General features: G+C 41.6%; 1 protein-coding gene and 1 pseudogene across 1 annotated transcript in view; both read left to right on the top strand.

Annotated features, from left to right (window-relative positions):
• The window catches only part of EIF2AK2 (eukaryotic translation initiation factor 2 alpha kinase 2), a 52,690-nt gene that overhangs the window by 8,602 nt on the left and 28,221 nt on the right, over positions 1 to 15,867 (top strand). The window contains exons 4-9 of the mRNA XM_072409235.1: positions 5,815 to 5,867; positions 6,655 to 6,697; positions 6,781 to 6,884; positions 14,505 to 14,637; positions 14,741 to 14,808; positions 15,370 to 15,436. Of these exons, the coding sequence (XP_072265336.1) occupies positions 5,815 to 5,867; positions 6,655 to 6,697; positions 6,781 to 6,884; positions 14,505 to 14,637; positions 14,741 to 14,808; positions 15,370 to 15,436 (468 nt within the window). The remainder of the gene's footprint in view (positions 1 to 5,814; positions 5,868 to 6,654; positions 6,698 to 6,780; positions 6,885 to 14,504; positions 14,638 to 14,740; positions 14,809 to 15,369; positions 15,437 to 15,867) is intronic.
• Positions 9,908 to 10,063, top strand: LOC140330176 (U2 spliceosomal RNA; annotated as a pseudogene).

Genomic DNA, 15,867 nt, shown 5'->3' on the forward strand with positions numbered 1-15,867 from the left:
GAGCAAAATATGGAATTCACAGAGTAAATTGTTGATGCATTGTATTAAAGTGTGAGTTTTGTGTGTTTACCTTGTGGCTTTCAAGCTTTTTTACACCCTGGGCAAATTAATTGACACCTCTTTTTTTTAGTTTTTGTGGTGGTCCACTGAAAATTTGTGGGATTACCCATTTAAAATTAAACTACATCATGAATTACCAACAAGCATGAGACAGTGTACATGGGCCTAAGTATACAGATCCGTTTTTATACTTTTTTGGCTGCAGGTTGGTATTTTTTAGAATATAGAGAGGGAAATTAATTAACACTAGTATCCTCTAGGTCTTTCTGTAGCTGAACCTACCGCATTACCAACTTAGAATGTCATGTTGGGCTGTGAGTCTATGGGAAGTGGACATCTTGGTACAGGCAGTTTTTTTTCCTCCATGTAGAATCTGAGACAGCAGTTCTTTAGTCTTACACTTCATTACACTTCATATATTCCCCTTGGAGCATTTGACACCGTTCCTATTTCAAATACTGTCTGACTCCCATGACTGCACATAAATGACTGCCCTATAGTAGTATATAATCTGCAATGGGTACTGACTGTTTTATTAACAGGTTTTTGGTTGGGTCATGGAACAACAATTCCTTCCCTGAAGTTTCAAAATGTAATCTAAATGTTATAAGAACCATTTAAAGTTACTTATATACTAATATGTTATATATGTACTTCTATAGTAATATATATATACTTGTTATATACACATAGTTCTCCCCAGCTCGTTTTTGGTGGGCAGGCTGCCTAGTGGCTTTGCTTGTTCCGCCCAGCTCTTATCAGCAGCTGAGAACGGAGAGGCTGCTCACTCTGATAAAAGCTGATTGCTGATTAGAGCCGGGCGGAGTGAGAAGAGCACAGCACAGCATGGATGAGATCGGGACACAGGCTGCCCCTTCCTCTTCTCTAGCTGTGCTGAGTCTCCTATTGAAAAAAAAAACATTGTGTTACAATGTATTCACCCAGTGGGCGTGTGTAATGATGTAATTGGAGCGGTCTAAAGCTGCGTACACACTTCCAATTTTTATCGTTGGAAATGAACGAACGAGTTATCTGCATGTACAGGATCGGTGCTATACGATCGTTCGCAGATATCGTGCAGGATCGTTCGTCGTTCGTTTACCAACGATAATTATTGGAAGTGTGTACGTAGCTTAAGTGTGTGTGTAACAGCATGTCATTTTGTATTACAGCTCTCTGTGTATAAGCATCCATATCTCCTAAACCATATGTCATGATGAGTTGAAATTTTCAGGGTGCAAAGGGAACACTTATAGTTAGCAGTAAGCACAATTTCAAAGACAATTTCAAGATATGGGTATCAGAATTGTAAAAACGTGAAAATGCAACATTGGGGTTCCTGTTTCAAAAGCAAGTGTTCCTAGGAGTCCTTAATTGAAAATGTAAATTGGGGACCCCAGGAGCCACTTACATAGAAAGGAGCATTAGGATGGGGCACCTAAATTATTACCTACCTGTCAAAAATCTGTAACTGTCATGCTATGTTACCTTGTCTGCTTTTCTTCTTTGAATCCCAATTGCCCTAGAATGGTGGGGTGTGCAAAACCCAAAATGTGGGTGCAGTGGGGGGATACCTTTGGCTACCCCCCCCAACTAAAATTTCATTACTATGACAAACACAATGCCCTGTTACACATTACTGCCCACTTTCAACACTGGAACCCCAATTTCTCTGGAATGGGGAGGTGTAGGAAACTGAAAACGTATGGGGAATGTCTGTGCATAACACCCTCCAAAATGTGATCACTATGGTATCATTGGAACATAAAAAACTGCCTATCAAAACAAAATTGAGGTTCAGGTGCTGGAAGGGTACAGTCATCTGTAACACGGAGGTGCCCCTTGATGGGCAGAGTTTTTTTTTTTCAAAATGTTTTTATTTATTTTCAAAAATACAAATACACTCAAACATCTGAAACCAATAGGGGAACAAAACACATGAGGGGAGGAGGGGTAAACACTCATAACACTTTGGTCAATAACAATGATAGCATCTTGTCAAAACTTTTGGGGCAAAAGACATCTACATAGTGCAGTACCAAAGAATTAAGGTAGGATATAACCTGATTGTAATACAACGGGTGAAGTGCCCATCGCGGGATACCATATTTAGCCTGTAAATCCATCAAGGATAGCTTAGTCAGATCTTCCGTTCGGAAGAGATCTTTAATGTATATTAAGCCTTTGCGTTTCCATAATTGAAACGCTGCATGCTCATGTGCTTGCAGAAACATAGGGTTACCACAAATGGGCAGATATGGAGATAGACAAGCTGGTAGTTTGAGCAGTTGCCTAGTCACCTTCCATGCAACCACCGTGTCTCTAATTAATATATTGTGTCGCAGAAAAGCTGGAATCACTGAGAATTTACTGTGTAATAGAGCACAGAGATGCCATGGATATGACATAGCTTTTTCCAGATGTACATTGGAGTAACAGGATGTCCCCTTAAGCCAGTCCACAACATGTCTTGTCAGACAGTCCAAATTATAAAGTCTTACATTAGGAAAGCCCACGCCTCCTTCAGTTTTAGGTAAGTATAATTTCGTCAGCGAGATCCTTGGGCGTTTGCCGGACCATAGAAATTTCCTGAAGGCCTTATTGAGAACATTGACATCAGCATGGGTCAGTAGCAGAGGTAATGTCTGCATAGGATAGAGTAATTTAGAGAAAGAGATCATTTTCACTAGGTGGCATCGGCCTAGAAATGACAAGGGCAATTGTTCCCACATTTTCAATTCTTTTTGTATTTTGGTTATAAAGGGCGGGTAATTTAATGTATATAAAGATGATGGCAGACGTCCAATGCGAAGTCCGAGATACACTATAGAGTGTGTTGCCACTTTAAACGGTACATGTGCCCTCCAACTCTCTACCATTTCCGTAGATCTGGCCAGAGACAATATCTCACTTTTTTCAAAATTTATTTTTAGCCCTGAAAAACTTTCATAAATGCTAAACACCTTTTGAATAGTATGACTATCATGCCTGGGATTAGAGGTGAAGATCAAAATGTCATCCGCAAAACAAGCGGTTCGTAATTCACTATCATGAACCTCTATGCCGTGCAAAAGAGGGGTATTATCTAGATGTCTGACTAATGGTTCCAGCGCGAGATTAAACAAAAGGGGGGACAGGGGACATCCCTGTCTAGTTCCCCTATGGAGGGCGATGGGGGTGGACAAAAATCAAGGTGTGTGTATATTGGCTATCGGAGAGGCATACATGGCCTCTAGTAATTTAAGGAATGGGCCCCGGAATCCAATATGTTTGAGTACAGCAAACAGCCATGGTATGTTTACCGTATCAAACCCTTTGTGTGCATCTATCGTGATAATAGCCAAATCTAGGTCAGGTTGACGTTTCGCAATCTCCAATGCCACCAATACTTTTCTAATATTAGTCACCGCAGCTCTACCCTGAACAAAACCCACTTGTGAAGGAGAAATAAGAGATGGCAATATTCCAGCCAATCTATCTGCAAGAATTTTGGACAAAATTTTTGCATCGATATTCACCAGAGAAATAGGACGGTAGGACTCTGGATCACATGGATTTTTATCTTTTTTCAAGAGAAGCTTTATATAGGCTTTTTGTCCAGATCGAAAATACACACCTAGAGTACAGTGCATGCAAATCATCCACCACCTCCTCCCTCAAGAATTTAAAAAACTCAGTGGTGAACCTGTCAGGACCTGGGGCTTTTCCATTTTTCAAACTATTGATAGTCATCAAAATCTGTTATTTAGTAATAGGAGCATTCAGTGCATCTATTTCAGTTTGTTGTAAGTAGGGTAGGTCAGCTTTCGATAAGAATGTTGCCCCTGCCTGGACATCCATCTCTGGGGATGAATACAGTTTCTGGAAATACTGAGCCAAGTAATGGTTCACTTCCTTGGGTGAAGTAACCATCTCACCCGTGGAGGAACGCAACTTTGGAATATATGTTGGTTTATAGCCCGTACGTACCAGATTAGAATTTTGCCTGATTTATTGCCAGAGTTTTTTTGTAATGATGCCATGGTGATGAAAGTTTGGGGGATGTTAGCCACAAGTGTCCCCCACTTACACCTATATTTTTACCTTCACCTCTCTGTTCTAGAGAAATTAGGGTTCAGGGTGGGGAAGTGGACAGTTTGATGGGGAGAGGTTGTTTTTTATGTTCTAATGATGGCATGTTATTTAAATTTATGTGTTTTTCTACATCTGTTCCCCACTTGCACCTACAAATTCAGTTTCCTGCACCTCCCCATTCCAGATAAATTGGGGTTCAAAGAACTTAAGCAGAAAGTGTAATGTAGTATTACAAATATAGTTTTGTAAAAGGTAGGTAAAAAATTTAGGAGACCCATCCCAATGCTTCATGCTATGTAAGTGGCCCCTGGGGGTCGTTAGTTTGCATATTCAATTTTGGGCTGCTAGGTGCACTTTCTTTTGAAACAGCAACCCAAATGTTTAATTTCCACAAGTTTTTATACTCGTGATCTCCATATTTTAAAGTTCCTAAAATTAAAAAGAGAAATTTTGGTTATTAGTAGCTATGAGAGTCCCCTGTGTACCCTAAACATTTAAAGTAATTACAACTATCAATTAAGGAGAACTGAAAGATTGATCACAGTGAGTTGTTAGGCTGCAGAATATGACAAGCAGCCTTTACACACACACAGCTATCACAGTGCTGGTGGATAAATTTCACAGACAGTTTTTGTTTTGTCCATTGAATATGGGCAGTGATGGGGAGGGGGAAGCAATTGCTGTCCTGCTCCAATGTTCTAGCACATGCACGATACTCTTAAGCATCACCACATTTTTAAATTTTATAAAGAGTAACATTCCTCTTTTTTTATATTAGAAAAATATGGGTTTTTTAAATTAAATTTCAAATAATTTTGTATTGAATTCAATACAAAATAGCGGTATTGAGTCCAATACAAAGAAATCTTTTAATATATATATATATATATATATATATATATATATATATATATATATAGTTGTATTATCTATTTATTATACATGCTACTGTACAGTTATATTACATGTTTAACTATTTTTTTTTTACAGATTTTTTTTTCTTCAAAGTTTAATATTTAATTTATTAAATATTGGACATATTTCGTTGAGTTATGCCTAAGAATTATGGGAATATAATGTCAAATAAATTTCCATGCAAAAAAATGTAACACTTTTTGCGTTGAAATACGGACAGTATTAGAACGCTAGGGGGCTACAGTGGCTGAATGCAGTATCGCTTTGTACCACTTTTTCCGAACAGAATTTTACCGCCAGGGAGGGTAAAGAGAATTTAGTGGTTAGGTACAGTAAGTAGTATACCTACCTAACCACTAAATTCTCACTGTGGCATTTGTTTACCATATTATGGCTGTAATGGCGGTATTAAGCAATTTTAATGGTATTTATTTTGAATATTGAAAGTTGCCAGTAGCTGCAGCATTTCCCACCCTTGGCTTATACTCGAGTCAGTCAACATTTGCTGTTTTCCAAGGTAAAAATAGGTACCTTGGCTTTTACTCAGATGGACTTATACTCAAGTATATACGGTATGTTTTTGCCTTATCTTTTAGGTTTTTTAATCCCTTTTAATAGTTTTCTTTTTCTTGAGATTGGTAAAAAAAAAAGTTGTAATCTGTTCTTTGCACTTTATTTTTATCATTTACATTTTTAGAAACCTTATTACCAACGAAGTAATGTAGGCAACAAACTCTAAGCTCATTACCTCTGTTTGTGTTTTAGGCTCAGCCACCTGAACCCGTTGTTCACCCAGCAACTCCTGCTTTAAGCCTAAGGTATCTCTTGCATGTTTTTATGGCAAACTGTAGTGTCAAACGTAAGACCATACAATAGATTGGGATGGGGTGGAGGCCCATACATTTTTTTTCTTCTCTGTGAAGATGGCCTGAAACCATAACTGTTATTTCAGATGATTTCCCACACCTCATAATCATTTACTTGTATTTATATAACACCAACATGGAATGTAAAAAAAGTCCATCATCATGCCACTAACTGCCACTCAAAGGGGCTTACAATCTACTACTAGTCATATGTCATAATCTAAGGCCAGTTTTAAGGGGAAGCCATTTAACGAAACGGAATGTTTCTGTGATGTGGTAGGAAACCCATGCAAACACAGAGAGAACATAAACAGATAGCATTCTGGCCAAATTCAAACCTGGGACCTAGTGCTGCAAAAGAGTGCTAGCCACTGAGCAAACTGTGCTGAGCTGACATATCCTCATTAAAATGTATTCAGTAAATGGGGTTGCAGTGATTTTATATCATTTTAGGTTAATGGGTGTGGTAAATGACGGACGAGAGACAAAGGTAATTCCACATGAGTGAGAGTTGTATCCTATTAATCAAAGGGAACATGTGCACCTATTTAGTAAACCTAAAGTCATGAGTTTCATACCAGGCATATCATGATATTAGATTATAGATAGGATATTGAAGCACCTAAAATAATCCTAGCTTTGTATAAAAGCCCTTAGGGTTAAAGTATAGTTTAAAAGTATATTGAAAAAAAAATGGTAATTGGTCTGGAATTTCAGTTTACTTTTCTTTTCATTGCAGTAAGAAATGCAGTCCAGTAAATGATACCACAAGTTTAGCTGGGGTATGTATTTATTTTAAACCTGCGTTTTTGTAATAGTCTAACACTGGCCAAATAGGTATAATGGCTTTTCTTTAATATTTTAGCAAGAAGTAAACTACATAGGAAAGTTCAATGAATATTGCCAGAAAAAAGGTTTGAAGAGTTACAGTTTTGAGGATGATCGAAGAGGGCCTGATCATATTCCTGAGTAAGTAAATATTTGAAATGTGAGTAAAAATGAAATTGTTGTGTGCACATAAATACACACACCTTCTTTGATGTTTCGCATTACTAATTAATTTTTTAAGAGTTCCCATATCCACTTGGTCATTGGTAATGCCAGCTTTACCATGGCCCTTTCACACGCTCTTGAGACTCTTGATTTTTTTTTTCATACAGGAGTTTTTAAATTCTAAACAATTTGTTCCCACCATGATAGTTCTTTACAGTAATATTGCTTTGCAAAGGCTAAGAAAAGAAAATGTAAAAATCCCCAGTTGGTGTAGTGTTTATATTACATCAATCCAATAATAAAAAAACACAAATATTTTGTAATCTAAGCAGTGTGAATAAAAACAAGAATAAATGTGATTTTTAAGATGCTCAGCAAATACTTCTAATGCAATTTCATTTTTTTTCATATTTTTTTATTTTAATATAAAATACTGTGCAAACATTATTCAACATCATGCAAATACAAATTCAAAATATACAGTCTTGCTATCTACCGTATTTTTTGCCGTATAAGACGCACTTTTTCTTCCCCAAAACTGGGGGGGAAAAGTTAGTGCGTCCTATACGACAAATGTGTTATAAAATAATTAAAATAATATACTCACCCGATACCCGATCCTGCGTGTGTCTCTGGCTGCATGCAGCGTCTGTCTCTTCTCTCCTCTCTGGCAGCATCGTGTCTTCTCCTGTCTGTAAAGCAGACCGAAAGAAGCTGGCACAGCGCCACCTGCTGTTCCCTGTCCTAACTGCCGTACAGTGGAAAAAAAGCACAGAGTGATCAGAAGGGGAATTTGAATGACACAGAGTGATCAGAAGGGAATTTTGAATGACACAGAGTGATCAGAAAGGGAATTTGAAAGGCACAGAGTGATCAGAAAGGGAATTTGAATGGCACATGAGTGATCAGAAGGGGAATACCGGTATGAATGGCACATAAGTGATCAGAAGGGGAATAATCTTTCAGAATCTTTTTTTTCTAGATTTTCCTCCTTTAAAATTGGGTGCGTCTTATATTCCGGAGCGTCTTATACGGCGAAAAATACGGTAATTGGAATACAAAATGAAAAAGTCCATTTCAGAAAAACTGACACCCTGAGTGAATGCTTTATGAATGCTTACAACCTCAACATGTTTTGTAGTTATATTCACAAAACAATACAACTTCTTCGGGAGTACAGGAGATGTAATATCAGGTCAGGTGAACATTATCATCAATGATTAACTCTACAGTCTACTGCAGGCTGTTTAGGGAAGGTTCAGTGTTTTATTTGTGGGAGAGGTGTGTCATCAGAGCATACTAGTTGTGTTTTGTTGATTGGTGCGCTTTGACAGCGTGTCTCTCATGCATAATTCTCTAATGAAGGGATCTGGTGCTTGTCTGTCCTAGAAATGAAATTATTTTATTCAATCTAATCAGTATAAAATCAAAGTTGAACACTGTGCTGCTTACTCATTGCTGATGTCGGTGTTCAAATTCGTGTTGTCCTTATATTCGACCCAAATTCGGCCGTTCAAATTCGGATAGACCCAACCCGAAAAACACGTGATTCAACGGCGCAAATTTAGCGCTCCCACAGTGCCTAAGGGCCTCCCCCATAATGTCTAGGACCCTCCAAAAAGAGCAGGGATCCTCTTCTCCATCTTTGTGGTGGCAGGCAGCCGATTGGCTGTCTGTCACCACATGCCAAACAGGCAGCCGTTGGCCTATATACATTGGCCTATATACATTGGCATTTACCACTCGTGACAGAGATCTGCTAGCAGACACAGCCTATCTGTGCTGCTGGCAGTGTTAAAGGTAAATTATATTGTTGTAGTTTGATAGTTAGACTAATTCACTATTAGTCAGATAGATAGTCGTATTGTACTGTATTGCTCCTGTCCTGTAGTCAGTAGGTGTGTTACATACAGGCAGCCAGAGCCAGGGTACCCAGACCGCGTGCAAACTATCACACAGACAGATGCAATGACGGACGTCACATTTGTATACTGTGCTGCATATTACAAGCCTCACCGCTGAAGGAAGTGCTGCATAAAACACACAGCGTACTTGCATTTTTTTGGTAAACCCCCCCCCCAAAAAAAATCCTCTTACTGTAATAATTTACAGTTTGTGAAGCATATTAGCTCAAAAGTATTTTGCAGGGTGTGAAGCCACACAAACATTTTGACTCTGTATAGCCAGAGAGAAAGGGGCAGCTGTCAGGGATGGCAAGGAATGCAGTATGGGTTGGTTCTCAACTGCAGACTCGAGAACAAGAAGCCAGACAGCCCTTAGACATTTAGCGCCTTGAACAACAAGTAGTAGAGTACATGACCCAGCCTTGGTCAAGTGATTGCACCCCCTCTTCCTCCGAGTTCCAGACACAGGCCTCACAGGGGTCCCAAACTATACTCCCTGATTCACCTCTTCCTTCTACTTCTTCTTCCTAGGCTGGAAAGTCTCGTGTAGAGCAGAATGTGCATGAGTTCGTGGAGGAGTCCCACCAAGGTGCAGTTCCTTGAAGATGCACAGTTGTTTGGGTCATCTGATGAAGAGAGTCAATTCACAGGCTTTCCCTCTTACTTTTCACCCCAACACTCTGAGCCAGACGAGCCACTTCAAACTGGCTGCAAAAGGCCGCTGCTTCGCGACGGCACATACAGGGAAACTGTCTCTTCTAAAGAAGAGGAGGAGCATGCAGATTATAGTGATGATGATAATGATGATGATGTCCTTGATCTGAAATGGGGCCAACAAGGAGATCATCATAGGCAGGAAGAGGAGGAGGAGGTTGCAGAGTGCCCTTAAAGGGGGCCGACGGAGGAGGAGAGTAAAGGCTGCCAACACTGCAGTCTTCACGTACCAGTCAGGCAAGTCATGGTCAGCCATCGTCGGCAGCTGTCACCACAGGTGTGCCTCAACAACCGCAGACCGCCAGCACCAGCTCCAGAGCACCTTTCGGCTCAGTTTGATGTTCGCCCGTGTGGGCATTTTTTGGTGTCCATAGTGTTGACATCGCTTCTCGGCCTTTTGGCTAAGATCAAGTGCAGTATCTGTTCTTATCAGTGTTCAGGGTGGAAAGGCACTTGCATTCTTGAGGGGGAATGCAGTGCACAAGTACCTCTGTTAAGGATGGTCTACCTTTGGTGTAGCTCTGTAAGGGACCGCCCTATGCAAACCTGCCGGCCTTGTCCACCGGAGGAAGAGCATGGGGCCTGCCCTGATAAGGTAGCTCCCTTAGGTTTGACTGACCCACTGGTGGGAATGGAGAAAAGCTTGGTCTTACCAATCGGTCCGACGAGTGGTCCGAATCTCGCTCCAGTGTCGTACCCTTGGAGTGGCGATCCAGGGGCACCTTAGAATCACTGGGTTTGGGACCCCACTGATTTTTAAGATGCACAGTCACGTCACTGCTTATACTTGATTTGGCACATCGCCTTTTTCTGCATTAGCTGCAGCTAGTGCAGATGGGCAATTTTTAAAATCTGTTGCCCTGTGTGATATGCACAGAGCACTTCTATTATTTAAATGTTTTTTATGTTGTCACTGTCACTGGTGTGGTATTTGTGTGCCATTTTTTGATAGAGGGTGCTATTCCCTTATGGGTTAGCCCTTTTGTCTTGGGAGAATGCCTTGGCCTAAAAACCATGCGCTCTCCCTTAGTGTGAGTTTCTCTTCGGGAGAGCTCCCAGCTTAGTATCTTGTGGGACCTGCCTTGGCAGTCCCAGAGAGAAAAGGCCCCTCTGTGGCTTCGGTCAGGGGGGCATGTGTGTCCATTCCGGCTTCGGCTGGGTGGGCTTAGTATCCAGCCCTCATCTGGAGCTTCGCTTCGGAGGGTTTGGAGAAAAGGGTGGCCCTTCCTCTTTAGAGGAGGGTTTTCCAAATAGTACCCCAGTGCACGTTTTTTGTGTGGTGTTTTTGCACTATCACTTTTTTACCGTTCACGGGGTGTGTTTTAGCACAGATCGCGGGACACTATGGTTATCTGCAAACTGTGTGCTCAGAAGTTGAAAGGGGCAAAAACCCATACAAACTTGAAACAACTTGCATGAGCACACATTTAAAAAGACACCACCCGGTAACCTAGCGGGAACACCTGGGCAAAGCATAGAGCTCTGTGCGCCGAACTCCAGCCCAGAAGCAAGCTGTAGCTGTTAGATCTTCTTCCGCTGCCTTTCCTCCTTCTGCCGCCAAAGGTCCCCGTGCTGCTGCCAGCAATTTGAGTGGGGAATGTAGCAGAGCATTAATGTTTTCAGGCTCTGCAGAGCGGCTGGTGTTTGTCGCATTGCTAGTAGTCAAGACCAGGCATCATTACCATCCCACCACCTTCTACCCCATCGTCCAATATTTCTGTGGTTAGCATTAGCAGCATCCAACCTTCCATCCCCCAGATGCTGGAGCGCAAGAGGAAATATGGCCCAAATGACCCCAAAACAAAGCTAATCAATTGAACAGCTGATTGTGTTTGAGCTCTTTCTTTACCGGCTAGTGGACTCCAATGCGTTCCGTTACGCATTCCTCTGCGCGAACCCACAGTACATAATGCCCAAGCGGCAGTATTTTGCACAAAAATGTGGTCCTGCTTTGCATGAACAGGTTCAAAGCAGTGTGTCTGTGGCCCTGCAGCACTCTGGCAAGGTGCACCTGACAACCAACAGTTGGTCGAGCAAGCACAGACAGGGAAGATATATTACTACACAGCTCACTGGGTAACTTTGGTGGCAGTTGGGGAAGATTCAGCTGCAGGAAGGCCTGCATACCTAGCACCGCCCAGAGCACATCGCCATGCAATCTCCTCCTCAACCTCCACTGCCACCTTCTCCTTTGACTCGTCTGCCTCAACCTCTTCCTCCAGGGACACTTTGCCGTGGAGACCCAGCACCACAGGCATCTGTTCCCCGCCAGCAACAACCTGAAGTTTGCTATTGCGGTGCACAAGTCAGAAGTTGCCACGTAGTCCTAAGGTTGCGATGCCTTGGCTCCCTCAGCCAAACGGACGCACTGACTCTAAGTGCCCTGCGGGAGCAGGACATCATTTGCTAACTCCACACGAACTCCAGCCAGGCAAGGTCGTGTGTGACAACGGGGCCAATCTGCTGGCAGTCCTTTGGTATGGGAAACTCACACATGTACCTTGCCTGGCGCACATCATGAACCTCATAGTACAACTATGCAAAGTACCCAGGCCTGCAGCTGCTGTTGCTGAAGGCCAGAAAGTTGTCAGTGCATTTCTGCCAGTCGTACACAGCAAGTGCCAGATTGGTGGATCCACAGCAAAACCTCAATCTGCCAGTGCACAGGTTAATTTGTGATGTGGCCACTCATTGAAATTTCTCTTTTTTACATTGCTGAACAACAGAAAGCGGTGATGGAATACGTGGCCGAGTCTACCCGTTTGAGACGCTTACCTACATTACCTTACTTCAACCCTCTGGAGTGGCTGCAATTGAGGACTTGTGCACTGTATTGGCACCTTTGGAAAAGGCGACCAGGATGATCAGCAAGGATCTGTGTCAGTGACAACATCCCCATCATATGCCTGCTGGAACAGATGATAGTGGAGCTCCGGCACAATGACACAGAACGGACGCTGCATGAAGAGATGACGTTTACAACATCATCTTGGACATGTGTGCCTAGTCAGTATACTGTTCCGCAAATCCCGGAATAGGAGGAGGTGGAAGAGAATGAGGATTAGGAGGAAATTGCAGGCATAGGAGAAGGGGAGGAAGGGGGAGAGGAGGATATGGAGGGTACATGGCATCCATCCACCCAAACACAAGGCGGCATTTCCTGTGGATGGCAAGACCAGGCAGAGGAGGAGGAATGCGACGACCCTGTGCTGCTGTTCGACCCACAGGAGTCTGGGTCCAGAATTCCCTCAGCTGTGGACAGCCTTCATGCAGGAGTGCATAGCCAAAGATCCGTGCATACAGCACATAAAAACAAACACTGACGACAATTGGATTGCTACATTACTTGATCCACGTTACAAGCCTGAGATGGAACAACTCATCTTGCCCCAATACAGGGGACCTAAAATGCAGCACTACCAAGACGTGCCTGTAAGTGACTTGTGCTCAGCCTTTCCGTATGCCAGAAGAAGCAGCAGCAGGATCCCTATGGCAGTTACACCAGCCATGGCAGCCAAACAAAAACCTTAAGCGACATGGGTGGCAGCAGCAGGAGAGGCCGTCTAAGCCAAACTAGGCAGGCTTTTTTTGAGTGGAGAAAAGTTGCCAGTCGTGCAGCAGTTGCCAATGACAGTCAGCAGCACTACTCAGTCATGATGCAGGAATACCTGAGCTCTACATAGGACATCTGCAACCTGCAAAGCCGGGACCCAGTGCGCTACTGGGCATGCAAGCCTGAGCAGTGGCCGGAGCTGGCAGAACATGCCATTCAGATCCTTGCCTGCCTCGGTGCAAGTGTGTTATCTGAAAGAGTGTTCAGTGCAGCTGGGGGTGTAGTGAGTGACAAGCGCATTCGCCTTTCCGCAAAAAATGTTGACTGACTCTTATTAAAATGAATAAGGCTTGGATCAGCCATGACTTCAACACACCTTCTGCAGAGTGCACTGATTAGTCGACAACTGCCGCACGGCCTGCTGACACCTTGATGAATGAGCACTTTCACAGCCTTCTTCATCTCCTTCTTCTTCCCCTCATGGCCCTCCACCTCTACTCTGTCTCTGTGGCCTATAACTTGCAATGGAGCTGTGTAAATGGCTAATTTTTGTACAGAGGACCTCCCTCGTGACCCCCTGCCTCTATCTACTGTGAGGCCTATATCACTTGTAACGGAGCTGTGTAACTGGCTAATTTTTTGACTGAAAGACCCCACTCAGGGCCCTTTGACTGTACTCTGAAGCCTGTGTATGGCTTGTAACCAAGCAGTGAAACCTGGCAGCTAATTTTTGGCCCGGAGGATTAACCCCCTCAGGGCCCTCTCTGCCTCTAAAATGGCCTTGCCAGCATCATAAAAAACCCTTCCTGATTTTTTTCATGCCTTGCACAGTGTTGTGCAGAGCTGTAGGAGTCTTGACATGTCTTTTTTAATGTATTTGGAGTTTGTAGAAGCTCTACACAGTCTCGAAAAATAACCCAACTTTTCCCCCCATTCATTGACTTTAATGGTGTTCGAATTTGACGTTCAATCGCCCGAACAATATCGGCCTGTTCGATCGAATAGCCATCAAATAGAATAGTGAAATATTCAACCAACACTACTCATTGCATGATAGTTGCATGGTTGCTGGCCTTCCAAGTTCACAACATTGCAACTGACTTGGTATAGGTTGCAGCAAGAAAACATTACCCTAGTGTGATAGAAGTATTTATTGGTTCATTTGCTAAATTATTTAGGGCTGAAGCATTTAGCACAGTGAATGTTAATAAAAAAGGTAAAGCTGTGTCAAGCTTTGCAGTTGTGTGAGAAGGAAAATGCCTATAAAATAATAAAAAATGCCTATAAAATAATAAAAATATAGGCTCTACCCCTTTATTAAAATAACCCATACATGTCTACAGATAATTGTTGTAGGGTATAAAGAGTATGCCATCGTATGCCATATGTTAAAAGTATGCGTTTCACTTAGACTTTTTTTTAAAGATTTTTCTGCAGTGCTACTATTGGTGAGCGAAAGTTTCCTGAAGCTAAAGGGAAAAACAAGAAAGAAGCAAAAAAGAATGCTGCACGTTTGGCTTTAAACATCCTCAAGGTGGAGCATCCTAACAATTTTCAGGTAATTTTTTTTTTGGGTCATGGCAGGGTATATTACAATAAAAATACTTGATACAACAATTATTAACAGTGATGTGATTTTTGACTCACATCATTTTTGACAGTTGCAACAGATCCCAGGACTAGATGAAGCTAATGTGATTCAAGCAATAAGTGCTTCTGCAACCAAAAGGTAATTGTACATTTAAAGTACATTTAAAGTCTTTGTAAAAAAAAAAAATACAATGTGTTTTAGTCATAAGCACCATATACCATAAGAGATTTGCCATAACCTTTTTCTGAGAATTCCTCAAGCACCTAATTTTTTTTTCTTTACTAAACCGTCTGTTCTGGTAAAAGGTAGTTAAGTATGTTGGTGCTAAAGTAGTTAAGTGGATTTACTGATTTAAATTTCACACTAGATTTTTACTATGTGGAGCTCAATGAAACCAATTGCGTTTTTATTTTCGCTTCGTCGCCGGTATTTACATGCAAACAATTGACAGACTTGTTCTAAAATATTCAAATAAATATTTAATGGATTCTGTAAAAAAAAAAGTCTATGTCTTTCAGCTGCAATGCACATCTGCGCCATGTCTGAAATGAACATTATTGATTGTTCCCTTAAGGATTATGTAGACTCCATAACATACCAGACAAGGATTAGTTTCCTTTATTTAAAAATATGCAATCTTTTTAACTGTTATGTGACTGTTTTAGTGTACATTTGTTACACCATTTTCTTCTTTTATAGTACAGACAAAACATCTTCAATCCTACAGACTTTAGAAGATATACCGTCGGAGAGTTGTGACTTACAGGTATTTTACAACTTGAATGCAAAGTTTTATGTGTGTGAGCATGTATATATATGTTTTCTATCACATGTTAGGGGCTCTCATAAGGGGTATGTTTATTTGTATATTTTTTTATAGCAACTCTAAACAAGTTATCTCTCTCTCTCTTTGAGTGCATGATGTTGAGTCCCTATGCAGGGAGGGAGTTATGTGAATTGGAGCTATCCCATGAGAGGAGCAGACATCTTTTGTTTTGAAAAAAGGACTGATGGAAATCTCCATGTAATCACTAACCAGTGTCCCCCAATCATAGAGCTGTGTTTTTCCCTGATGTAGATAGGATAAAAAGTATGCAGAGAGGTATACCTGTCACTGACTGAAGTAATCTGGCAATTTTGTAGCAACGATGAACTGTTATAATTTGCATCAAATTGATTCAGTAAGTGTTTATATTT

Source organism: Pyxicephalus adspersus, chromosome 4 (genome assembly GCF_032062135.1).
Source record: "Pyxicephalus adspersus chromosome 4, UCB_Pads_2.0, whole genome shotgun sequence".
NCBI lineage: Eukaryota > Metazoa > Chordata > Amphibia > Anura > Pyxicephalidae > Pyxicephalus > Pyxicephalus adspersus.